Genomic DNA, 27,484 nt, shown 5'->3' with positions numbered 1-27,484 from the left:
AAGCCGGAAATCTTATGACTTTTCCTAAAGTGGACCAGAATATACAAAAAGGGAAATGTTTCAAAATTATTTATTTTTGCGCAGCTGGTATAAATATTTGTACATAGAGGGGGTCAAACAGGGGGTAAACTTTGATCCGTATTTATTTAAAGGGATTTTAAAGTCACTAGAGGGGGTCAAATCAAGGTAAAGGCTGGTTATGTGGAATCTTTAAACAGTGAAACAATAGATCATCATGTCTGTGTATTTTTGTCATTGGGACAGTGGGGACAGAGCTCAAGGGGGACTTTGACACTGTCACGAGAACTGCCCGTGTTTTCCTGCCAGTGTGTCCCTTGCTACACTTCCCAGGGTTCCCACCCAGATGGGCATCTGCATCTGTAAACAAGCCTATACAAAGTCATAAATCAAACCCATCAATTCCTATGCAACCAACATAGTGGTTGCCCAACATTGTCCTCCATACGATAGTGGAGGGCAGCTTTCATATGATTATAAAAAGTACCTATTTCACTGATTTGGTGGAGTGGAAGCAGTGATTTGGTGGATCTGTTAATCCAAGATAGAAAAAGGAGACAGTGAGTTGAAGAGAAACTATTAGAAGAGGAGGAAAACAGAAAGAAAATGGAGGAAAGGTCCTAGTGACTTCTCTCATGCCAAGCCGAAGCCACCTTCACCACATGCCAGCAACAGCAGCCGCAGCAGCACAGAAGTCCGGGTCTTGCCCTGATTGGTCTGCAGGCCCACAGTCAATTGCCACAATGGGACAAAAGAGGGGGAGATGCAACTTCTGCACAACAAAAACAACTGTGAAAATAATGTTTTTGCAGTTTTGCTTGTTTGAAATTCGCAAACTGGTTTGTTGTCTTGTTTTCTGACTAATACACCAATGCAGAGTTGATTGTGTACAATTGACTGAAAAGGAGGGCATGTGGTTTACAAGCAGTGTTGATTGATGGTTACAATGAAACCTACCATTCAAAAATGCTGTTGCACTTTGTTGTCACTTTCAATAAAATTCATAGAAATAATTATGGTTGTTTTGTTCTCCTAACATGAGATCATAGTGTGATTGTGAATGTTTTTTTGCTATAAACAAATAGTGTCAAACCAAAAGAAAACACTCTGTCTGCTCTTTGAAATATTAATGAAGGATAAATCACCCATTTATTAATGACTGATAAGATATCTATGGATGCAAAATACATCTGTGGTCCAAAATTTGGTATAGGCACTAATTATAAAGGGATACTTGAGCCAGGTTAAAATATATACAGGATATGTTATTCTCTACAATTTCTAGGCAGAAATCAACATATTAAACACAGGCATATATTACACCATATAAGCCAGCATTTTGAAGTCACAGGGTGCATTTGATAGCTGCTGTAATAAAAAACAAATTCAGGCCAAAGGTTAGACAGTATGTCTGCTCAAAGCGTTTATCATTACCCATCCTTTGGCAAGAAACAGTCACGCCAAATGAGCTATCCAATAACTTAATAACTTGATTTTAGTAATAAAGACGAAGTCGGCATTCATGTTATGTGGAATTTTAAACAGCCATTTGGCTATTATTAAAAGGGAGGGAAGGGAGGGAACATGGACTCTTGATAGTCTTCCGGTGTATGGAGGGCAGTGTACGTTCTCACTTAAAGCGATTATAAAAATGTGTTTTAAAGGCAAGGTGAGGACACAGGAAGGTTCAAAGGGCAGAGGGTGATTTCCATTTGGTCCCTTGTGTCAAGTAAGCTAAACTGCAGCGGTAAACCATGACTCCTCTCCCTGACCTTTGCTCACCAGGAGCATAAACATGTAACTATTCTCCTCAAGCCGCAATTTACCCACAAACCTGTTGACCTCCTAAAGGCAGTAAATCTTTTGTGTCTTGAACCTCCAGCTGGCTAAACATTTCATATGTTTTATGAGCCTCTTCAGTCAAGGCCAACAGGCAGAAGATGCAGGAAGCATGCATGTTCGACACCAATGGCCCATGGGAGATGTTTTGTGTAATGCAACATAAACCTGGAAGCAGTTGAAAGATGGGGAGGGAGAGGGAATAGTGGATCAGTAATTTTCATGTTATCCCAAAATATTTACTGTTCCGGTGCAGGCTTAATCACAGAAAATCCCATTATATGCTGCAGATATATGACAGCCTCAGTGTCTTGGCTGAGTTTCCTGCCTGGCACATTCAGTAACAGTGACCAGCCTCAACCCACCATCTGCTGCTTCAAACTCTAACATTTTCTTTATCGTTACTGTAAACTTCATCAGGAATTAATAGGACCAGTACAGAGAAATAGGTCAGGCGCAATCTTTTTGTTTTAATACCCATATTAAAAACCAAAGAATTGATGTTTATGGATTGGATTGATCTGGATTTTGTAAATTGATGCATCTAAATCCATATAGCCTTTCATTTTTTAAATCCAAACCAAAACTCAGTCGATGTAGAACTCACACTGCAACTTAAAATTTAATCTTTAATCAAAAATTCAGCAGAGAAACTGAACGTCAGTCTTTTTGGAAGCCTCTCTGATAGAAAAAAGATCCAGCCCATTGTGTCAGCTGAGCTGTCTTGGAAAGTAGGACACCCCAGATCTGTGCCTTCATCATCTCAAGAGCATGAGGGAGCTTTATCAGCATCCTGGTTACTCGAAATGATACCCTCAATACGGTGATGTAATTAGTGCCAACAGCTGAGCTTGCTAAACACAACTGAGCGCAGCATTTTTACACAGTGATAAGAAATCATACAGAAAACATGTTGTATTCCACTCACACTTGTCTAGTGAAGTCTCATAAGGCAGGTTTATCTTGAGGATTTTTAAAACACTTTGTGACTTAATAAACAACCTCTCGTCATTTTATTTGCCAATAATCTTTATGTAGTTTGCAATATCATCAAATTCCCTTTAATATAATCTACTACACTATTTGTTCTCTGACAGGCTCAACAATAGCCAACAAAGGTTTGTTATGATCTACTGACATCTATTGGTTTTCATCTGAAATAACAGCCACATTTTATATAACTTCACTGAAAGTCATAGATGTGGCTCTATCGCCCTCCAGTGGCAAAACACTTGACCTCACACATCAACAAAACTAGCAGACAGAGCTCATACTGACCGAACCTCTTTGCTTGCTCTATAAGTCCTTTAATCAAGGCCATCTTGACACTATGTGTTAAGGGTTTTCATCTCTTTTTCAACTCTTCAGACCAGATATTAAAAGTAGAGGTGATGCGTCTTGAGCTGAAACAATTAAATGATTTTTTTAAAATCAATCAGCAAAATTAATCAGCAACATTTCTGATAATCAATTAATTGTTTGAATTGTTTCTCAAGCAAAAATGCAAAACGTGTGCTGGTTCCAGCTTCTCATATGTGAAGATTTACTGTTTTTCTCTGTATATCAATGTAAATGGAATATCTTTGGGTTTTGGACTCTTGGTCAGACTAAATAAACACATTTAAACTCTGGAAATTGTGATAGTTATTCTTGATGATTTAACGACATTTCATAGACCAAAAAATTAATGGAGAAAACATTTTTTCATGCAGATTGATCAATAATGAAAATACGTTAGTTGTAGCCCTCAAGTGTACAGGTGGAAAAAATACCAACTGACATTCACTGACATCATGGAAACACATTTATACTTTATGCCTGTTTTCCGACAAACTCTGTGAACTAATCTTAAGAAAGTTCCTGGAATAAATAATGCTTGTAATGATCATCACACCCCAAGAAACTACTTTTATCCCTCAAGATCACGCTGAACTTGTTTGAACTTTTAACATATAACAAACCCAGTGGGACATCTTTATTCATTTCACTTCATGATGACACAACATGCAATGTAGCAAGAACATGGTGTAATGCCACGCATACATAATGAGTGACTACATGTTTGTACTGAAAGAGCCTTTTTATTTATATCTTCTGAAGGATTCACATTTGGATTGGCTACTTTTTTAAAATAAACAAATTATAATCTTCACAAAAATATTCTATCCTTTACATTTTTCAGATTTTGTGTATAAGTGCTACAGAAATTAAAATACACATTTAACACCAATAGTTCAGTTTGCATTTCCATAACTCAGTTCTCCAAACATGCAAAATTAAGCTCAGCACTCAACACTCTAATTTGAGTGTGAGCTTTGGCAGAGAAACTAGTCCTTTTGAGGAGCTGTGTCACAAATAATGAAGGATAATACTGTTTAAGGGAACGCTCCGGTAGGTGATATTCACTGATGATCAGCTGCTCCTCCATGTACATTTCAAAGAGAGAAACATTTAAGCCATTTGCACGCATGTGTTTTATCCACAAACAACTAAAACTTGTTTAGGCTTCCCTAACAATACGGAATAGAAATCCAGAGCCAAACAAAGGCTTTCTGAAGAAAATGCTTTTGTGCATTTTTACTGTATATAGCCCTCATTAGTTTGATCCTGAAATCTCAGTCTAAGGCAACTTTCCTTTCAAAGGAAATCAGGGTTTGAATGTCTCATTTTACCAGTCAAATTAATACCTGACAAGAAGACATCACAGTGATGGGGAACACATACATTTTTTTTTTATGAAATCTGAATCTGAATCTGTCTGTAAACTTCTTGGCTTGCCCGTATTGTGTATACTATGTCAAGTGGAGGTTTCCGCATCAGACCTGAAAAATGATAATTCAATATTGTGATATTCACATGTTTCACATTCACAAATTTATCACCATAATACAATTTCATACCTTACAGTATGGTAAGTTCCTATTCCAGCTAGATCATGAGCTAAACTGTCTTACACTGTCTAGGAATTACTGACAAAAACCAGGAAGAAAGTGACCTTTAAAACTGTGTGAACCCTGTTGTTAAAAATGTACACGTGAAATCGGAGACTGTCAGTGATTGTAGACAGAAATGTAATACTCAGTGTTCATGTTGGAGTAATGACAATAGCTTGTCAGACTACAGGAATGCTTCCATGATCCAACATTGTACACAGTAACGTGTGAATATATTGTAACACACCACTGTTCATGACAAATGTACTGGATGTAGTAGTGTTTAATCGATTACTTGTGAAAAGAACTGTAAATACCAAGAATTTCATCTCAGGTGAGAGAATATTGCTTTGGGACCCCTGTGACCTAAAATATTTCATGCCCCCAAAACAAGTTCAGCACTGAAAATGGCAAACAAAATGCCAAATGTCACCACAAACATACCTGTACAATTCAAATCTGGTTTTCACTACTGACCTTTCACATCGAGTCTCTAGAGTTTCAGAACAAATCAACAATCACATTTTTCAGGTGAGCCCTCTAAAATCACTGCTGACAGGCGAGGTTTCCACTAACCAGGGTAACAGTGAAAGATAAATGCTCGTGGTTTCAGACACTTAGTTTGATTTCTACATGAAAACTGTTCATAATGCCCCACGTTAAAAACAAAGAGCTGTAGGAAAACAGCACAAGAGGTAGGAATTTGAATTCCAAAACCTATGATCCACAAATACTTGGATGTTTCAGTTAATTCTGCATGCTAATTACCAGTTGGCTGCACAGCAAGAGAAATCAGAAGCATACTGGGGACAATTCGTCACAACCAGAAATATGGCACAACGTAAACTAGACACAATCATACTCAGCAAGTCCTCGACCCAGAAGGTTATTTACACTGCTAGCACTCTGGCCTTGGAAGAGTTCCTGCTCTGCTAGGTGACCACTTCTTCACGTGGCAGGTTGAGCCTCACCTCACCTCCTGCTGCTGTGGAGGCTGAGTAGACTGCGTTGGGGGAAACAGAAGAAGGGCCGTTGGTCTCCATGGTGAAGAGCTTGCAGGCTCCTGGTAGGGCTGTGTCAGGAGCCTCTTTCTCTGGGCTGGACGCCCGGGATGATCCAGGGGAGGATGTGGGGCTGAGCTGCACAGCTGTAGTATCCTGCAGCGTGTGCTCGCTGGTCTCTATTTCAAACGCTGCCCCTCCAGCCAGCCCGCCATGTCCCATCAAGCCTGAGCCCCTGCCGCCCACCTTAGACCGCGAGCTGTTGGGAGGAGGGAGACGGCTGCACACGCAACAGGCCCCAAAAAAAGAAAAGGCCACCAGCAGTAGGATAGGTCCGATGATGATCGGGGGGTTGGCAGAAGGCACCAGTGTGCTGAAGGCGAACGCTCCCACCAGGGTGATGTTGAGTCCAGCCAACATGATGCATAGGCCACAGGCACAGCAGAGTGCCGGAGAGGGCAGGCCATGAGGGCGAGACGTCCTCCTCTTCTTCTTTTGTGGCTCCTTTTTAGGTACAGGGGTGCCGGTGTTTCTATCATTGATGACCATGTCTTAACCTCTGGGCTCTCGCTGTCTTTCTTCCACTGTGATATTAAATCTCCCTGCGCTTCAGTCCAAACTCTTCCCCATGGCAATCTTTAAATAAACTGTGTCCAATTCACAGAGAGGAAACATCTTTGTCTGTAAATGACAATACATGACAGCTGAAAGAGGGTTTTTTTTAATACACACACGATGAAAGAAAAGAAACTCTAAGTGCACTCGTTACACTGTTCTTGTTCTTGTCACTGGACAGCTATTTAATAATCATTGTGGGTATAGTGAAGTGTCGTCCCTGAGTCTGAACATTTGTCTCTCTGCCCTGCTGAGCAGAAAACACTGGACACTGTGTCAGTTAGAGTTGGCATCTGGATGGCACTTACAGTATGGCTGTAGTCTATCTCAGTGAAACCTGGAGTTTATTCCAATCAACATGGAGGGAGGGCTGACAATTCAAATTGAAATCTTGAAAAAAAACTCATTGAATACTAGGCCACATATAAAACAACACTTAGGAAAAGTAGAGAGCAGCTGATAAGTAATATATAATAACTCAGGCAGAAAAAAAGACAAAGATTGAAACAAACATTTAAACGAACAAAAACAGACCAACAGGTGAGAGGTATTGATGGGAGCATTCACAGGAAAGTCGACTATCTATTTTGAAACATAATAAAGCATAATTACATGATAACTAAGCCTACTGTAAATGAGATGCATGCACCATGTGACTCCTGCATCCCCATTTTAAAAAATGCTACTTAAAATTTAACATGATTAATCAGAATCATTGATGTTCAACGTTAATCTTCTCCTTCTTTTTCAAGTCAAATGTGTCCAATATCGCATTGCAGCTGCTTTCATTCATGCCTTCTAGGCCACTGGGGAATATCATTTGAGTATTTAGTTGCAATCAAATCAGCCCTTTCATTCCTGCATGCACCCATTCAAGAGCATCCAGTGAAAATGAACAGAGGATGAAGGGGGAAAGGATGAGCAACCTTTTGTGAATGTAAAATATAAGACCCTAACTGTAATATAAACAGTACGATTAAACTGCTGAGAATACATTGAAATGGTTACTGCACTGATGTGTTGCATTCCTCTAAAATTAAACCGTGATGAAAAAAAACAAAAAAAAACATCTTACCCTTTATGTCGATATACTGAAGGTCTTTCCATTGTTTAATCAACGCGGATTTTCAACGCCAGTCTAATTAGGGAGTGTAATTACTTAGAGGTTGAGAGGACGCGTGAACGCCAAACGGCGGATTTTCATCCTGTAGCTTTACGGTCCTGAGGGCACTACAAGTCATGACAGCCATTCAATCAGTGGTCAGAAGGAAACACGAGACGAGACGATCCGACCTGTCGAGGAATATAACATCCGACGGGAAAGAAAAGATCACTTAGGTGAGGTGGCATTTCTTCTGAGTTGACATACAGACGCAAAACCGTGCGCTGCTCCTGATGTGGACCGAGACGCACGTAGCACCTGACAGGTCATTCTGCAACGGAAATGAGGAAGAGGAGAAGGTAGAGGAGGGGGAGGACGAGGAGGACGAGGAGGAGGAGGGGGACAGCTAATGTATGCGAGACATCTCTTGTCTGTGTGAAGTAGTCATATTTCATTTTTGATCTGCCGCGCAGAGCATCTTCCCTCCTCTGTGAACCGCTGGATGCGACTCTCCTGCATCCTCACCGCTCCATCCTTCACCAGTGTGTGTGTGTGTGTGTGTGTGTGTGTGAAGGGGATGATGAAGGTGAGGGGTGTTTGCTCTGCCTGCAGCTCCCCTTTATTTACTTGTTGCTGATTTTTCAAGAGGAATACGCAGAAATTCGTTGATTTATTTCATACTTTCTCAATTTAATTTTCCCCTTTTATTGAGGCTACAACACGTTGCCTGATCAAGCCTTTGATGATGCTGATGGTCAGCACCTTTTTCTTCAATTTCCTCATTATCTTGTCTTCAGTCATACCCTTAAATAACAGGCTGCTGCATGTGCCACTGTCTGATAAGACACCTTAATTAACCACAATTATCAAGTCAAGTTTATTTATAGAGCACATTTAAAAACAACTGGAGTTGACCAAAGTGCTGTGCACATAACAGTGGAAGGCACAACAGTAAAGATAAAGTGACATTAGTAGTAAAAGGGAGTAATAGAAGACAGTGATACAAGATGCTATCAAAGTATATGCACAAAATGTAAAACATAAAACAGAATAAAATGGTAAAATACATTTATAAATAAATTAAAGATTATAATAAAGTACTAAAGCCATTTAGAGCATCCAGTAGCCATTGAAAAAAACATGTAAGTCTTGAGTTTTGCCTTTAAAGTGTCAGTAGAGGGGAACACTTGATTGGAAGCAGAGGACTAATCCAAAGTTTTGGGGCAGCTACTGCAAAAATCTCTTATACCCACTAACCTTCATCGTGGATCAGCAACTGATGTGAGGATCTAAGAGGCCTAGAGGTGGAGTAAGTTCAACCCATGTATGGCTTTAAAAACAAATAAAGTTGAACTCATTCCTGTATTTGACAGGCAGCCAGCACAAGGATGCTAATGAAGGTGTAACTCTATCTCTCTTTCTAGGACCAGTTAGTTATTAGTAGTTAATAAATCATTGCTAATGCCTAATCGATCAGTCAGTTTAAGGCATTAATGGGGTTGCTAGGTTGTGAAAAATATCCCTGTTGATTGAGTCATTAATATAAGATCATGAGTTTCTAACTTTCTAACAAGCCAACAAGTCTGCAGTAAATGTTTCATCAAAAGTTAAAGGCCAAAGGTCATTTTCTAATAAGCCAACAGCAGGTAGTCTGTAATTTTATGTAAATTATTAATATGTAAATTATTAATAGGGTGCAATAATCCAAGTCTGCAGAGGTAAATTTACAACTGCAGACTGAATTCAGATTGACTCCATTTTTGTCATTTTTTCCCCCAGAAGGTCAGAAGTCTTCTTGATGAATTAACTCTTCATATTCAGACCCTTCACAGAATCCCCTCATATCAAGTCTTTATACCAACTTTCTGAACCACAAATCTATTTTTCACTCATAAATACCTCATCGGCCATTAATAAATCTATTAATAAATGTATAAAAGGATTCAAAAAAAGGTCTCTTGCTCTCTTGTTCTGGGCTGTTGACTGAATTAAACGTTCTTCATCGGCAGATGGAGTCAGGTGTTAAACCTTCCATTATTCTGAGCAGTTTTAGCGCTTCTTGTCCATGTCGGCTTAAAAACTGAGCTTGATGGTGCATTTCTGGAAACAGCAGCTGACAAAACAATCCCAACTCAAGGTCCACTTACTCTCTTCTTGTTCCAGAGCTTTTGATCAATTACATCAGTCTTCATCAGCCAACATGGATGAGAGGTCCTGCAATTGAAATCCCAGACAAGAAATCCTTAAAGTGCTCAGATTAATGTGAAGTTTGAACATGCATGATGAAGACAGACTGATGATGATAGAAGCTTCACTGTTTCCACGGTTGAAAGTGAACTTTCAAGCTCAACTTCTGTTATTTTGTTCATCATCAGAGAGATTGTATCACCTATCTGGATTTTCATAGTTTGCTAGATTATCAAGAGTAACCACAACATTGTTTTTGGGAAGGCACATTGCTTTTAAGTTATTACAAATATATAATATAAATAATAAGAATCTTTAAATGCTTTCAGCATCACAATCAAAATAACTTTCCCTGCTACTGCATTGCGTAGTTGTGGCAGAATTATCATGGATGGATAACTCAAAATCTCTAATAAAACCAAAAATATCAGTGTGTTTAGACACCATTGGGGTTAAGTGTAAACATGTGTTTTATATGATTCGGAAGGACTGACCCTTTAAATGTTCACAGGTCTGGATTTAAGTCGAGGTCTGGGTTTTTATTTTTGCTGGGATGAGCTCTTAAATAGCTGGGTGTGGATTGATGGATGATTTAAAGGTGGTAAAAAAAAACAACCTTCTGTCTTTTATTCAAGTGATTGTTGTAAAAAAATGTATATTCACCTGTTTCAATTGTCCGTCACTTCAACCCATTGTGGAGATGTGAAATTAGGCGTCCAGTATGTGTCCTTCCTCATGTAGACACAGAGGGATTGTGGAGGGGCTTTGTGATTTGAGGCCTGACAATCAAACTGCTGGTTGTCATCAAGGCACCGCAGACTCCTCGCGCTCCTGTTGCTGAAACCCATCAACACGGGCCGACATTATTCAGTCTCACAGCACGTCACGCTTTTTGTCAGAGCGCAGCGTTCTTCCCCCACGCCACTTCCCATGCAGCAGCCATTCTGCCTGTGCTGTCCTGAATATCAATGTATTATGTTTCACTGCAGGAGGGCAGTTCAGTGTGCGCATGCAACGTATGCTATTATTTGTGTGTCTGCGTGTGCAAGTGTGTACACATGTATATACTCCGATTTGTTTTGCTAATGGCAAACACAAGCCAGGGAACTTGAACTGAATCGTGTACGAGTCGCATCATCACATAACGACCATAATAATTTCTTAATTGGTGGCTGAGGACATTGTGTGATGATGAGATGCACAGAAGTGAGACTCCTAGGCTTAATTTGCTTTACTCGTTGTCAGGAAGTATGGAAATATTTTACTTTTATAATTTGACACCAGAGTGTAGTTGTATCTTTGGATATGTTTATTAGACCACATAAAAACAAAATCATAAGGTGATCTCAACAAACAGGCCAAACTCAGCCAATATAACATTTCAACAACATAAAATAATAAATCAGAAACATTCAAATTACACCAACATCTACATATTTTGTCCCACATTTGAAATAAACAAAATGAAGAACAAACGAAGAAGGTTCGGGGCTCTGATGACATCATGGCAGGTCTTGATCAGAGGGTGATTGCTTCAGTTTTCGTCTAGATAAGACATCTGGCATGTCTGAAGAAGTCCTGCAAATAAAGCATGACTCATGTGAGCATGTCGGTCTGTTTTCTGCTGTACAGAGTTCTGTTTACTTTCCTCTAGTCTTTACTCTTGAGTATTACTGGCCCATTTAACTTATTTAGCCGTCTAAAAATAATTTAAATGAAACAACAACAAAAACAGAACTCACTGATATATGCAACTGGTGACAGGGGGTTGCAAGAGGACACTGACACATTTCAAGGGGTTTACGAGTCAAAAGGAACCAGACTGTCAGGTTGAGTTTTTTCAAAGGCTGGAAATCATTAGTAAAGACTTTCTTGACAATTTAACACAGTCGTCTCACACATTTTATGTTCTGCTCTGGGTCATTACTCAGGCTGATGAAATTAATAAGAAAATTAAGTTTGTCATTGAAATAAATGTGACCTTAATTGTTTATCAATATTGCACATCTAAAAAAGACACTCAAGGGTTTGTGAAAATGTTTAGTTATGGGCTCGACATGTACTTTATGTGCTATATGTGGATGTTTGGTGTCACATTGGTCAACACGTGTTTGAAAAAATTATATAACCTGACATAATTGAAACCTATCTAAAATCTGGGTTACCATGGCAACAACATCAAAAGTGACTGTTTGACTATGAATATACGGTGATGCCATACCTTGGAAATGTTCACTTCTGAAAGTCTCCTCTTTCTCCTGTAAATGGCTTGAACAGGCAACAAAAAGCTCTTCTGTTTGGTGTCTGGTTGACTATTCTGTTGACAATGTTGTTACGATAAGATAATATCTATAACTTGCAAAAATAATACGTTTATGATCTACCTGATATCATCAACTACAAACTAATGAAGTGTAGCTGACGCAGAGTTGCAGAGATACAAAGCAAAGATGATTTTCTTGTCATTATAGCATGACTTAATAAACACAATGACATTTATATTAGGTGATAAATCATTTATTTTGTCCACACAGAGCATAGAACACGTGCGTGGGTTAGAGTTGATCTTCACATGAGCATTTGTGACGCATGACTGTTTTTTTTGGACAGTCACATGAACTTTGGCTAAACTTAGGCACAAAAACTACTTGGCTGTCCGAAAAAAGCCACGGTCATTGCTAAAAGAAGATAGTTAAAGTTCACACGGCCACTTGAGTTCATTGTCAGTCATATTCGACTGATGCTGTCGTTTTTTTTTTTGAGAGGACAGTCCTTTTTGTGATAGCAGCTCAAATAAATGAGTCTTCCGAATAAATAGGAAACTGATATTGTAAGAGAGAATTAGATGTTCCAAGAGGCAGCATAAAATTGGGCCAAGCACTCATCCCCGAAGGATCACAAAGAGCTGTAACATGGATCATTTACACTCACCAAGACCTACATTAGGTTGGATATGCAGATCATCAAGTCTTGCAAATCAAGCAAAGCTTCATACAGTGTATTTAACCATTCTACGTTGCATGATTATGGAAATGTACTCATGTGTGCAAGTATGCTCAGAGTGTGTGTGTCTCATCATACTTTTCTACTATGAATAATGTCCATATGCAACAGTATTGGTTTGGCTAAAAAAATTTTTTGATGAAATGTAATGTTGACCACATGACACTTGTTTGTTGTTTGTGGCAACAAAAGCATGAAAGTTGTTCATAGTTTAGTTTAGGGAATTAAACTGATTAGGGGGAAACACTCTAATCATGGAAACTACAGTATGATTAAGGATTAGAGTCAGAGAACGATCATTCTACTGTTTATATCATCATTATATTACAATTAGCAGAATAAAGGGTGTGTTTCTTACCCCTCATCTGGGTTGGTTGGGTTGGTCTCAGACACTGGTCCCCCCTCCACAAAGGTTCCCATTCGGCTTTTAGAACGCTCCAGATTTAGTTGACTCTGAGTCCCTGCAGAGACCACAAGAAACACACAGTATAACATCACATGCACCACCAGTCTGTGGAAATCTGCAAACTTTATCTCACTAAGAATCCAATAATGAATGATTTTAACATTTATTTTGTACTTTTGATGAATTGCGACTTCTATAAAAACTTTTACGAGGTGTCACATGTTTATATCGCCTTGTAAAATTTCAGTCAGACTCTTCTCAGCACAGTGGTTCTTTTCTCTCTTACATATTTGCTTGATCTCATAATATTTTCCATCTGGGTCAGGAAAAAGTGGTTATGAAAGGAGACAGCATGTTGTTGTTGTTGTTGTTTTTTTAACCGCACCCCATGATATATTAGAGAGATGGCTGACACTCTCCAAACACCACCTTGAATCAACATCTCTCTCACTGGTGTTAACTATTAGCTCTCCAGTGTGCAGACAGGTATCAGATTTGTTAACAGCAACATGACATGGGTTTGAGGGCTCACTATCAAGTAATAAACTTAATACTAGACCTTTGAATGGTGTGTGATAGCTGCATGTGATTAATTGGCCTCACACTCACCTTCTCTTTTTAGTGTCTCTATCGGTGGTTCAGGAGCAGGATTGGCAGGTGTCGGGTGCACTCTGAAGTTTCCTGGGACAAAAATATTGAAATTTTCAGAGCTAAAAGGTTTATTATTGTCTTTCAATAACTGCTGCACATGCAATGAAACAAGATTTTAAAATGCAGTTAAATTCACAAGTCTTTAAAATTTTAAACTGTCAAATAATTAATAAAAAATATTAAAAAACTTACCAAAGGACGGAAGAATGTGGTTGATGTTAAGCCAGGCTTTAATGAAGGGGTAGATCGATATGAGTAGGCCTAGAAAGCAGAGAGTATAATTAATCTGTTGAATGATTAACTAACACTTTATTATAGTGCCCTTATCAATATTGGCTGAATTAACAAGCAGCTTTTAGGTGTGTAAATTGTAGTCACAATCTTGGCTTGTAAAAGAAAAAATAATCAATCACATTTATTCTTTGTAATTGCTGTTATAAATGCATAAATCTAAGCACTTGCACATTCCAATTCACAGCAATCTGCTAATTCAATTTGTCCATTTTTCAAGTGCCACAGAGGCCACACCAGAGGGTATGAAATTATCCTCCAGTTTTCACTGACGTTCATACTTACAGACGTTATGACCTACAATAACATCATCATGCTGCAGTCCTCCTAACGTAGCCTTCAGATTATTTTTAGTGTACCAGATGCAGTGTGTGATGTTTCTTCCTGTTCAACTTGAAGTATTAAGTAATATCTGAACCGCAGGGCTTGTGTGCCTCTCAGTGGCACTCTGCTCCAATTCAACAGTTATTGATTTCCCTTATAAGCCAGAAGAACTGGCATTAAACCCTGGCAGCTCCTGAGGGTGGCTGTGATGCATGTCTGTGCTTAAAATGTCATGAAACTGCAGAAGGAGTGACAAGAGTCTGCCGAGAACACTCTGTTCATACTCATTAGTCAGCCTGTGTGTCGGAGGAGGCATCATGGCACATAAGCCCCAAAACACATAATTAGATGCTGCTTAGCTGCACAAGTGCTGCCAGGGTGGATGTCTTGTCAAGCTGCTGTGCACAGTTTTGATTTGCCAAATTCTTGAGTGCATTTAAATGTAGACTGAAAGGCAAATTAATAATTAAAAGCTGATCAAATCATCAGTGAGAGTGTGTTTCACATTAACTATGCATGCTGATGTCAGATCAAAAGGCCTGGCCTTTGCTCTTAACTCTCCAGGAAAGCAGTTAAGACGCTCCTTTATCTTGGCAGTGCAACTCCTCCAGATATCAGTTGGTTCCAGTTACACTGTTGTCTCAAATGATCACATGGTATGTTTTACAAGTGCGGTGGATGGAAAACGCCACAAGCCACAGATCTTTTATCGGAGTTTTTTACCTTTTTTTTAACATATATTTGTCAGTTGGCCTGTCATACATGAGGATGTCCTCCATGAACCAGACAAAACTAACAGACCACACTGCTGTATGTGTAAAAATAATATTAATAATTGCAAAATCAAAAGTTTTTTTCTTGTTTTCTGACCTTATTAAAACCCAATAAACCCAATAAAAGTAATGACGCAGTTACTCTTCCTTTTGCCACATACTGTACTGGCTTGCACATTTGATGAAGGTAAAGCGTTGCTTATAAATTATATGATGCAGTGTGAATGAACACAGTATCATGTAATCTGACACACTTTCTCATTCAAGTGAATGGGAAGGCGTGTCCAAACTTCTCACTGGTACTGTATATTTATTCGTTTTGTTAACCAAAAAGTCAGTCACAGACAAAAGAATGCACAGTATGTTATCATAACTAGAGGTCTATCTCCCTGTTAGTTATTAGTATTATCATATGTTATGAGACCCAAAACAGAAGTAATGTGACATTTTCTGTAGCGACCTCCTAAAACATGTCATTCATTCTTATAAAATCAAGAAAAGTCATGTAGTATCAATGTGAAAAAACAAAAATAAGCATGTTTTTTGAGTTGCTAAAGAGGGATCGGGGTCTACAGGACTCCAAACATAACATTATAGAGTTAATCCATTATCACAGTAGCGAATCTTCCATCGATACTCAGCGACAATCACTACGGAAAATTTCTTATGTATGAGATACGAGACATTCAAAGCAAAAAGCAAATAAGACAACAAGTAACATTTAAAAGTTAAATAACTTTCCCACATCTGGGTCAGTCATTCCTAAATGGAGTTACACACTCACCGAGGCCCCCCGCTCCCAGGAAGATGCCTCCTACAGCATCAGCATCACACTCCCTGGACACCCCGATGATGATGCAGCCCGCCACAATGCTGAGCAGGGCCGAGCCCACCCGTAGCCCATGGTACTCCCCAACGCTGATGGGGTTCATTCAGCAGGTGGAGGCCCCCCCCCACCTGCCCTACACACACTCACACTGAACAGTCCCGACACTGTACTCTGCCTCCACTTGGGCCCTCGCTGCCATCTGTGTGAGCCTCACCTCAGCCCTCCCTTTCTTTGACTCTCTCTAACACAGAAACACTTTCTCTGGCAGAGCCTACATCTCTATTCTCTGTTGCTCAAGAAGTCTCATGCATCTTTAAAGATGGAGCTCTGGTTTCCATTGCTACAGAAAATTAGAAAGCTTGTGTGCGCTGACTCTTATGACAGCGACACACGCGCTAAAAATCTGATCACAGCCGTCTTTCTACCGACACTGGGGTTCAGTATCACGCGCACAGTGAATGCATAGAGTGTAATTTACCAAAAATGAACATTAAAATGACAAATAGCTGTGTGGCAGTCTTGGACACGTGCAGTGCATCAAGGATTGATAAGTAAGACATAGTCGTGCGACTAGAAGAGGGGAGGGCAGAGCGAGAAAGAAAGGATGACAGTTAAGAGACAGAGTTAGAGTATGTGCTACTTGTGTGATTTGTCTGTGATCTTGAAGGGAATGTGTAACGAAAGGTTCAGAGAGTCCTCTACAGTGGGGGCCCAAGGCCATCCACAAAGGCCTGCAGTTGCCATAGGAATAGCATATCCATGGCAACAGAGGGAAAAAGAGGGTAAGCAGGATTAACACCAGTGAATAGGATAACAAATGAAGTTACTGGGTAGAGGAGAAACAGTGACACATTTCCTGTTCAACAAGTAAACTCCTTCCATATTTCGCAAGAGCCGCATGCCTATATCAATTTTTAACCAGTGCAGGTAATACGGTATGTGTGTGTGTGTGTGTGTGTGTGTGTGTGTGTGTGTGTGTGTGTGTGTGTGCGTGTGTGTGTGCAAAGGTTCTGCAAAGACATACCAACTCATACCTACTTAGTTATGGCTGTAGTTACAAACTTTTGTGGCTTGAGACCCTTTAAAACAAATTGATGTTAACTTGCTACCTTTCATCAGAGGCTATATAATAATAATAACTTTATTTATATAGCACTACAGTTACAAAGTGCTTTACAGTAAAAACAGAGGACATTTAAAATACAAAGAGAATCAAACAATCTAAAAGCCATAAAAACTAATCACATCATAAAAACACAAATAGAATAAAATCAACTAAATGCTATAAAATATAATGGAATCACCAAAAAGCAATTTGAAACAAGTGGGTTTTTAATAGTGATTTAAAAGACAAGACAGAGTTTGCAGCCTTGATCTCCTCAGGCAGGTTGTTCCAAAGTCTAGGAGCCCTGACTGCAAAGGCTCTGTTACCTTTGTGTATCAATCTGGACCTTGGAACAACAAGAAACAATGCATCCAATGATCTCGGGGAGTGGCAGGGGACATAGGGTGATAAGAGATCTGATAGGTAATTTGGGGCAAGGCTTCTCTGGGCTCTGCAAGTAATCTATAAAATCTTAAAATCTATTCTAAAAGCAACACGTAGCCAGTGAAGGGAAGCCAGGATCGGTGAAATGTGATCATGTTTCCTAGACCGAGTTAAAATCCTGGCAGCAGAGTTTTGGATGAGCTGGAGGCGGAAGAGGGATTTTTTGCTGATGCCAGAGAGCAGGGAATTACAATAGTCCAATCGACTGGTTATGAAAGCATAAACAACAGTTTCCAGATTTTTGGCAGAAAGAAATGGTCTAATCCTTGAAATGTTTCTGAGAAAAACGGGATTGAACCATTGAATTAACATATTTATCTAGCCTGAAGTTTTGATCAAAAATGACACCAAGATTTCTGCAATGCTGAGTTATTGAATGAGAAAGTGAACCAAGACTGTTTTACACTATTTTAACCTATGATTAATATCTCTGTCTTATGAGCGTTATGCTGCAGGAAATTTTGTGACATCCAGTTGTAAATGTCATGCAGACAGTTTGGCAGTTTTTCAGTTTGTTCTGAAAGTTGTTATCAGAGTCACAGTTTAGATTGATATGAGCATCATCTGCGTAAAAATTGAAACTGATATTATGGGTGCGTATGAGGTGGCCTAGAGGGAGCATGTAAATGGAAAAGATGATTGGACCCAGCACCAAGCCTTGGGGCACCCCACAGTGAACCACCATCGAGCCCACTTAGAATCAGCAATACCGATACAGAAACATCTGTCTTTTAGGTAGACCTGAACCATTGCGGAGCAGATCTCAAGACAGTCCAGGAGGGTGTCATGGTCAATCGTATCGAATGTTGCACTTACATCCAGGAGAACAAGAATGGATTTATGACCAGCATCAGCTGACAGCAATAAGTCATTAATGACTGAGAGGAGCAATTACAGTACAGTGATTTTTTCTAAAACCAGATTGGAATTTCTCAAAAATATAATTTTCATGAATAAAAGCAAGCAGTCGATCTGCTACATCCTTTTCTAAAACCGTAGCTAAAAATGGGAGCTTAGAAATTAATTATTTAAATTGTTAAGATAAGAAGAATGAAAAGACAACTTTTTTAAAAGCGGTTGAACAAGATCAGTTTTTAAAAAAATCAGGAACAGATCCTGTCAACAGAGAGCAATTTAAAATTGGCAGAATAGATGGAAACTGTAATAAGAACGTCCTTTAGAAATTGTAGAGGAAGAATATCTTAAGGACAGGTTGAGGGTTTCATTTTCATTATCGTATCAGTCAGTGAAGATGGAGAAATTGGATATAATGAGCAGAGGGAAACTGCACAGGCCTCATAGGCATTTGGAGAATCTAGGGGAGAAATACAACGTCTAATAATTGAGATAATTCTGGGTACAGAAGGAAAGAAATTCATTGCATATCTCAAGGATGGCATCTAATATGTGGCCCCGGGGAGGATCATAGACACTGCTCACAATGTTGAACAACATTCTTGGGTTGGAAGTATGTAGATCTAGATTTTTTTAACCTCTGCATTAAAAGTCTTAAGAAGAGACCTCAGATGTTCCAGGTGAAATGTGAGTTTAGATGATTTCCTCAAATGCTCCTCTATATATACTATAGTATAAACATATACTATATTCACTCGAAGAATCATTTCTACTCTCTCAGATGTTATTTGAATATGTTTTCAGGCCCGATGAGGTAAACTATCCAGTATTTTTGGAGGAAAATAAAAAATATGGCAATTTTGCATTGACAATATGGCGTTTGGGTCTTTTCTGAATTGTTAACCATCTTGTGACCCCTCAGATGTATCTTGCGACCCCTGGCAAACCCCCAGGCTGATTTCTGCGGGGGATACGGGATGGAAATCATGCAGACATCAGGATGCTTATAGAAATTAAAGTTTTGGGGAAAAAACTTATTTGCCAGAGTTTGCCATAGTTAAATATTCTTTCAAAAATAAGTTCAAATGATGTATTGTCAATAATGATGTCAAGTTTTGTAAATCTCTCTATCCAAAACAGAGGTGACTAGTGTGGTTATTAAGAGTTTTTATAAGTTTTAATAGTCATTATATATTTATTATATGTTCTTGAATGTCTATCAGAAAGTACAACATATCTCCCTTAAGGTGTGAGTGCATAAGCTATATGAGAAAGGAAAATTTGTGTTAATATTTCTGGGAACTTCTGGGCAACTAAAAAGAAATCTGCGGCTGTGTACACTGGAAGGGAATACAATAATCTGAGCTGGGCATTAAATGATTACAGGCATTGGTGGCGTACCAGCTGTAGTGCTCACATAATAAACACACTAAACTAAATGGTTGGTTTACCTAAATCACCACACCTTGAGCTAACAGAGTGGGAGGCTGAGCGCACACTCGTTACATGTGAAGCAGTAACCACAAATATTGGTTAAGTACACATTACTCTGTGAGGTCGCTAGCACTGTGTCCTTTCATGGGATGTGGGAATCGGGAGGTTTTTGATTGCTCAACGAAAAATGATTGCGATAAACAGATAAAGTATTGGGATACATTTATGTCTGAGGTTTTTTTTTATAAAGATAAAGTAAATATGAAGCTGTTCGTTAATTTATTTTTCAAGTTATCAGGTATCACTTGTCTCCCCACATTTAACTATTCCCACAGAAATAATAACATACATTCATTTTAAAATATAAAGACCAATAACATCAATAAACAATAGCAACCGTCTATTTGTGCAAAACATTAGCATTGACTGAATTTATATTTTATTGCTTAAAACAATTTGCTTTTGATTACTGACTTCTAATTTATCCAAATCATATGAATTTCTATTGTCTTTCTCTGCACTGGCATGTACAAACTTGCTAAGCAGATACATCTCCATATAAGTAATTTCAATATATTATTAGCAGCTACAATTGAAGAAGAGCACGGGGAGCAGAATAGTTTAAACAGCATAAGCGGAAATCAGTGAGACAAAATGAAAAAGCTTTGCGTTGGCCGGGAATCGAACCCGGGTCAACTGCTTGGAAGGCAGCTATGCTAACCACTATACCACCAACGCCTTGTTACCAGAAGAGACCCCTACTTTTCTTGAGCTCAGACTCCTTGGTCTTGTACTATTTTAATAAAGGGGGCATATGAGTTTCGAGGTTTTTTCTATTTTATTGGTTTTATGCATTGATACATTTTCTACAGATTTCATGTTCCCATGCATCCAGATGTTTCTCTTTTCTTGCTGCAAGAAGTCCCTAAAAAGGACAGCTCAGAAAAAGATAGATGATTAACAGAAAGAAAGATAAAGGAAAACAATAATAAGCGCAGTATTATGTGACCGCCACACAACGTTGCGGTTTCATGCATGAAATGTAACGGCTGTTTCATGCGTACTGTAGAAAAAACAACTGTAAATCGCATCTGTGGCCGTCAATCCAACCACCCCTAAAACTGCACTGCGTTTTTATTTTGAACTTTACGGTGATCGCAGGAAACAGGAGGCATTCATCCATGATATCAATAAACATGGCAAACCTATTCTGTCATGCTATGACAACATTTCACATTATCCATCGTCCAGAATCTACATTAACCCACACTTCATATTGACTTTTTGGCAAGTAAAAAACGAATGCATAAAAACTACTTTTGCCTGCAAGAGAGTTTTCATAAACTACTCTTAGTAATGCAAAATATTTTTTGTAAAGCAACAGTACCTCATACCTCCAGTACATATACACGTTACATGTATTGGACAAACTATCTATAGCTGCAGCCACGTTCGCAGCACACAATGGGTAAGCAACATAGCTGCCACAATGCAATGAGAAGGAATATAATGTAACTGTACTCAATAAAGTAAGTCGCAAAACTAGTTGGCCCGTACGGGGATCGAACCCGCGACCTTGGCGTTATTAGCACCACGCTCTAACCAACTGAGCTAACCGGCCACAAGCACTGCAGAATATAGACATCATTGAATACCACACTGACCATCGTTTTTCCCGGTTAGTGTTGTAGGTGTATGTGTGGTCAGCAAATTACCGCCTTTCTCCAATCACTATTTATATATGAGTGATATAAATGAACATTATGGCGTGTCAACATTTACTTACTTTGATATCTCTACATTTGAAATAATAAAATGCATTACTGAAGAACACCAGCAATCTTTTCTAACATTAATCCTGTTCCGTTCTCTTTTCTCAGTCTTTATGTTGAACAGGGAGCAGAATTATGTAACATAACTGAGCGAAAAGCCGGTATATGTCCACCTTTATAAACGATCTCTACCAGCTTTACCGCATGGACCTCGTGGCGCAACGGTAGCGCGTCTGACTCCAGATCAGAAGGTTGCGTGTTCAAATCACGTCGGGGTCAAACCTTTTGTAATTTAAATTAAGAAAGTCATCCCTTTAAGGTTTTACTGTCTCTAATTTACCCCCCTGTAGTCCACCATAATGCTAAGAATGGTATAAAAATTAAATAAACGTGAATTTCTTCAATGGATGTGTTATTGTTCTCTGGTGGCGTTAAAGCTTTTTACATTTTAATTTTGTCTACTTAGTAGGCTAAGATTAAATATACATCCAGTTTTCTACCATACCACTATCTTAAAATTAGTGATATTGATTTTTTTAACCTTTGTAGTGAACCATTTTTGTTATTGTTTATACATCATATTATGCACAAGCAGAACTTCAATAATAAAACAAACTAAGTTATCTTTAGTAGGATTTCAGCTTATCTCTTAAAACTAATTTCAAGTTCTCAAATCAAATTATAGACACTTAAGGAAAGAAATAAAACATATTATTTGTATTCCTTTCCTTTTTGCACTTATTCAATAATGTCACATTTAATAAAGCTTTTTATTATTATTTATTTTTCTTTTCCACTTTCTTTTTCTGAAACCGTGTTTTTGCTCACCCCATTGTTGGTATTATTGTATTGGTTGTCTTTCTTTCTGTAATGCTTGTTGTTGTTGTGCGGTAAAGGAGGGAGGGTAGGCGGGGAAAAGATATGAAAAACGGTGACCTGTGAACCCGAAATTGTGATTACCATCTATCTGTGCTTTTCACCAATAAAATCGTATTAAAAGAAATAACAATTCACTAACGTCACGTCGCTTTTACTTAACACTCCTATTAAAAAAACAGAAATAACTTACTAGCACAAGTAAGTGACCTGGTGAGAGGAAAGCCTGAAATAACTCTTGAAACCTCTGTGTGGATATTGACCTGCGGGCCGTTTCCATATGCACTGTCAACACTGCGGGACAGACTGAGGTAAGAAACTGGAAGGTTAACAGAGAGCAGAGAAACAACAACAGAGGGGGGAAAAAGTACAGGGCTCGTCCGGGATTTGAACCCGGGACCTCTCGCACCCTAAGCGAGAATCATACCCCTAGACCAACGAGCCAACACGCTCGACAAGAGCCAGAAAATTCCCAATTGTATGTAATCTGGGTGACTGTACAAGACATTATGGACATAGCAATTTGTTTAAGAAAGGTGTTTCTTTTCCTAATTAACGGACAGTAATTGCCACTAATTACTCAGTATCCGTTTTAATCGCAAAACGGTTACAGGAACTATTTTACCAACTATGGCGAGATATAACGTTACAACTTTTGTGTTGTCTTCACTATATTGGAGGGAGCTAACGTTACTTTAAATAATTAGTCGAGAATTAACAGTAAGTGAAATATCTTGTTGCAAGTGGCTGACTGGCGCCTGTGAAAACTCTGCAGTTAGAGGAATATTTGTTTCTTAAGCCGTAACGTTTAACAAATTTAACTTGGTTAACGATTTCTGAAATTTTCCCACTGATCTCCAAGAAGACAGCCGGTCAGGTGAATTTTTACATAGCTTTTATATTGCGACTAGGCTCGTCTAGATCAACTTTACACTATTCCCCGTTTCCAAGCTAGTGTAACTAGCTTAACTTAAACTAGCCTAACTTCAACCCCACGTTTACGTCAGAGAGGAAGCTGTTAGCTAACGCGAACTAGCATTATTATTAGCATGGTAATGTTAGCTATCAAGAAACAACTTGACTTGCAATTGGTGAGAAAATAATGTCATTCTTATTGTTAGCTAACTGTTATGAAAACGAGCGCTTTATCGCTATTAGCAAAATTACATACCTAACTCTAAATCCTTCTTCTTAAGGACGAAGTGCAGCAAGAGCCATGGCCTCTCGCTGTGACGTATGAATGAGCGCGACGCTCGTGGCTGGTTGATGTTACGCTAGGCTAGTTTGGCACGAGCAGCATTAGCAGGTCTTTTTATTTATTTATCTATTTAAGTTTTATTTTACTTTTTTATATATTTTTTTTATTTATGAACTTTTTTCTTTTTACAATTCAGAAAAACTCGAACAAATAGTAAACAAAACAGAACAAAATAAAAAAAACTGTTGGTAGCGTTGGTATGATTAGATAATTAATCTGACATTAATTTTGGGTTGAGCCTGGCTGATATTCATGCATTAGTTTGCATTTGAGCAGACATGCTAGTCGTGTATAGTTGTGTATGTGGTGGCATTATGACTAATGCTAAGCTAACTGGCAGAGTCTAGTCAACTGCAGTCCCCTAGCTACAATGTGAGCCTTGTTTATTATGATTGTTTTATAGCTGCTGCTGTGGCTGGCATAGCCAGACTAACCTGTTAGAGGGCCCCAGGGCTGTTGAGCCCCTATGAACCCGACCATCTGTGCAAGGTGTATGTATACAGTCACCTTCAAGTAAAACTTGTAAATAGCGCTCACTTCAACGTCCAAACTCAAATATCCAACTTTTCAAGTTTCTTTATTGTTACATCTCATTACAAAAATGTAAGAGAGTAAAATCTTCAATTTCAGCTCCTCGATAATGCAGTAATGAACAAAAATAAATATTTAAAACAGTAAAAGCTATAGTAATAGATAAAAGAGTATAAGCAACAAGAAGATTATAAAACATATGAGTGCATGTAAAGTGCGGTGTGCATGTGTCCTACCTATAAAATATGATATATGTATGTATATATTATATGTATATGTACATATATGTGTGCTTCTATATGTGTGTGTGTGTGTGTGACATCAGGCAGGCTGCAGGCCGTCAGTGTCCATGTTTATAAGCCTGGTGTCCCGGTGGAAAAGGCTGCAGTACCGCTTGCCAGATGGTAGCAGCTGAAACAGTCCATGGTTTGGGTGGTTCGGGTCTTTAATAATCCTACTGCCTGCTGTATATATTGACTTGGCACTTTATAATACGCAACTGCATGAAAATCAAACAAATTAAATCAAACAAGTTTTTGGAGCCTCTAGGGCCTTAGGGCTCTGGGGCAGTTGTCTGCTTGGCCTGGTTAGTTTGCCAGTTTTGGGATATGATGCAAATCCCTGCCACACTGGACTGACGCGCTGCATCAAACCATCAAAGCCAAGCAAGCACGTGTTTGGAAAAGGACCAATTGTGACTGGCAGTGGATGTTATTATTACAAAGGCTTAGTTAGTAGTTAGCACACTATTTTATTTTTATTTATTTTATTTTACCTTTATTTTACCAGCAAGTCCCATTGAGGTCAAAAAACTCTTTTACAAGAGAGACCTGACCAAGGTAGCATCCGTACAAAATCACAACATATTAAAATACAACAGATACAACATGATATACAAAAAATCACAATAAAACAGAAGAACAGCTATTCAAACACAGTGGCCTCTCATGAAAACAACTGCATGCTTCCATCACCACATTCTTTATGATGCCCTTAAATCCATCAGTGTTTCTAATCTTTTTGCAGATTATTCCATGCCCAAGGTGCCTAGTAGATCTGTCAAAACCTGGGGAACATTAAAGAGCAACCACTTGGAGGAGCGTAGCTAGTTACTACCAGACTACTAATTACATACAGAGGTTGAACAGGTACAGTGATCTGACATGGTTGAACTGGCTGAGAGTTGTGAACTATTTCACAATGTTTTTTTTCCTATTTTCACAAAGAAAAGGTCTGGAGTGCTCAGAAGTTCAAAAAAAGTATGATCTTTGGTAGGTAACACAAAAATTCAAAAAAAAGAGGAAAGATCCAAGGCACTCTACTGGCAAAAAAGTTTAAAAGCCTTTATTCAGATGGCTATTTCATAGTGAAATTCTTAAAAACAGACAATACTTGTGCATGTTAAAACAGAGCTGGGTTACAGCCCACATGTAGCAGCACAAACAGCCTTCTTCAGGATGTTGCCCTCAGCACACATTTTGACCTATTTAACGGAAGTAAGTTCAGGTGATGTAAAGAGTCACCAGCCTGACACAGTTACTGCTACAACAATAGCCACAACCACAATCACAGCCATAGCTACAAGTAGCATTTCTTCACCCAACACACTGCCAGCCACAGAAAAAGATTACATGCTGACAGTTTCTCATAATTGCTGTTTGGTGAAGTTTTGGACATGGCACAAAGAAGCATCCTAGGAGTCATCAACCATATGTGAATGTATTACAGCAAAATCATGGATGTGTACTCATGATTACTAAGTATTTAGCAATGAGTAAAGTTTGAAAGTAGTCTAAGTTCAGTAATGTAATGTCCTAATCCTGCATCAGGGCAACTCTCAAGCAATGTAATGACATATCATTGTATGTATAATAACATTTCAAAGTGAGAATAAAGCATATATGAATTAAGAAATCTTTGTAATCTTATTACAGTAATATTAGAATTTGTAATTTTCATAGTATTTGAAGTTGTAGATCTACTCTAATTAGGCATCTGTGGCAGACAAAATACGGTCCATTGTCTATCTTTATTTATTCATTTCTAGACATTTTTAACATATATTAAACTGAGTCCAGTAGGATCTGAGCATTATCCAATTAATAATTTTGGTGAGATTGTCATCAACTCATGGGAGGAGAAAGAGGCTCTTTTCTAACAAATGCACACAGAAACAGCCAAAAAATAATAATAATAATTTAAAAGGTATCTAGAGACTAGTAACCAAAATTTCTAAATGGTGTTCTATTTTTTAATGATTTTTTTTTTTTTTTTTGATGATATTTTAGTGTTATAGTTATTCGTTAATGGCAGTAGTCTACACTTTTTTATTCTGGGGAGAAGCATTGACATCGTTATGCTGCATTTAGAGGGTTTATTATGAGAAGCTTACATTACTGTGTTCAGTGTGGGGGGTGGCACGCTAGGCCTGTGCCATATTGTACTGTTATCAACTGGGACTTTAAATTTCACATCCTCACATGTCACTTTCATGACTAAACTGGACTTTACATTATACATTGCACTGTTACGTAATTTAATTGTTTATTACACATGTCACATTTAATTTTTGCACTTATCACCTTCATATATTTACATATATACACTTCATTTCTTTCTCCGTAGCACAGTCCATATTTTCTTTGTACAGTCAGTATTTCATTTCAAGTTTTATATCCCATTTTAAAACTATTATTATTCCATTCTGTAAAAAGATTTTAAATTTCATCTTTCTCTTCATCTTTTTCATTCTTCTATGTTGTATTTGTTGTACTTATCTCTTCTCATTTTCTTTATGTTAAATGTTTTTAACACTGTAGCACTTTAAGCTTTACTGTTAATGAAAAGTGCAGTACAAATTAAATGCATTATTATTTATCATTAAATGCTAAGACACATTCTTTGTATGCTTGCATACTTGACTAATGATTAAATTTCAATTCAATTCAATTGATAGGAGCTTTATTGGCATGGGAACAGACGTTTACATCGCCAAACAAGTGTAGCAAACAGAACAGAACAGAAAAAAAATGTGATTTTGCTGTTAGAAATATATATATAGAAGAAGAAAAAAATAAAATAACATGTAAAATATATTTATATAGGGAGAGAGAGAGATAGACAAAATAACTGAGTGAGTGATTAATTGATAAATTAAAATAATACAATAATAAACAATCTGATTCCCTCCCTGAATACATTTTAATGTGTAAAAACAAAGTCATACCTGTTTTATTT

General features: G+C 38.3%; 2 protein-coding genes and 4 non-coding genes across 8 annotated transcripts; 1 reads left to right on the top strand and 5 right to left on the bottom strand.

Moving 5' to 3' along the window:
- Nucleotides 1-3,878: 3,878 nt before the first annotated feature.
- LOC121908682 (transmembrane protein 275) lies at nucleotides 3,879-10,904 on the bottom strand. 2 transcript variants are annotated; one of them, XM_042428905.1, is made up of 3 exons: nucleotides 10,359-10,904; nucleotides 7,482-9,722; nucleotides 3,879-6,472 (listed from the first exon to the last, which is right to left on the bottom strand). In XM_042428905.1, exon 3 carries the CDS (start codon nucleotides 6,338-6,340, stop codon nucleotides 5,723-5,725), a length of 618 nt encoding a protein of 205 aa, XP_042284839.1. In that variant the 5' UTR covers nucleotides 6,341-6,472; nucleotides 7,482-9,722; nucleotides 10,359-10,904; the 3' UTR covers nucleotides 3,879-5,722. The 2 variants fall into 2 exon arrangements, with proteins under 2 accessions (XP_042284839.1, XP_042284840.1); XM_042428906.1 differs by lacking the exon at nucleotides 10,359-10,904 and having other exon boundaries at nucleotides 7,482-9,942.
- Nucleotides 10,905-10,989: 85 nt separating this feature from the next.
- On the bottom strand, nucleotides 10,990-17,210 carry kncn (kinocilin). 2 transcript variants are annotated; one of them, XM_042428907.1, is made up of 6 exons: nucleotides 15,928-17,210; nucleotides 13,948-14,016; nucleotides 13,714-13,785; nucleotides 13,057-13,159; nucleotides 11,917-12,012; nucleotides 11,113-11,273 (listed from the first exon to the last, which is right to left on the bottom strand). In XM_042428907.1, exons 1-5 carry the CDS (start codon nucleotides 16,073-16,075, stop codon nucleotides 11,928-11,930), a joined length of 477 nt encoding a protein of 158 aa, XP_042284841.1. In that variant the 5' UTR covers nucleotides 16,076-17,210; the 3' UTR covers nucleotides 11,113-11,273; nucleotides 11,917-11,927. The 2 variants fall into 2 exon arrangements, with proteins under 2 accessions (XP_042284842.1, XP_042284841.1); XM_042428908.1 differs by lacking the exon at nucleotides 11,917-12,012 and having other exon boundaries at nucleotides 10,990-11,273; nucleotides 15,928-17,171.
- Nucleotides 17,211-20,476: 3,266 nt separating this feature from the next.
- Nucleotides 20,477-20,548, bottom strand: trnag-ucc. The gene has a single exon. It is a non-coding gene; the product is annotated as a tRNA-Gly (tRNA).
- An 809-nt stretch (nucleotides 20,549-21,357) lies between these two features.
- On the bottom strand, nucleotides 21,358-21,431 carry trnai-aau. The gene has a single exon. It is a non-coding gene; the product is annotated as a tRNA-Ile (tRNA).
- A 358-nt stretch (nucleotides 21,432-21,789) lies between these two features.
- On the top strand, nucleotides 21,790-21,861 carry trnaw-cca. The gene has a single exon. It is a non-coding gene; the product is annotated as a tRNA-Trp (tRNA).
- Nucleotides 21,862-22,830: 969 nt separating this feature from the next.
- On the bottom strand, nucleotides 22,831-22,902 carry trnap-agg. The gene has a single exon. It is a non-coding gene; the product is annotated as a tRNA-Pro (tRNA).
- Nucleotides 22,903-27,484: the final 4,582 nt, after the last annotated feature.

This window comes from Thunnus maccoyii, chromosome 12 (assembly GCF_910596095.1).
Source record: "Thunnus maccoyii chromosome 12, fThuMac1.1, whole genome shotgun sequence".
Lineage (NCBI taxonomy): Eukaryota > Metazoa > Chordata > Actinopteri > Scombriformes > Scombridae > Thunnus > Thunnus maccoyii.
The sequence above is the reverse complement of the archived record's forward strand: the minus strand, read 5'-3'. Positions and strand labels throughout refer to the sequence as shown.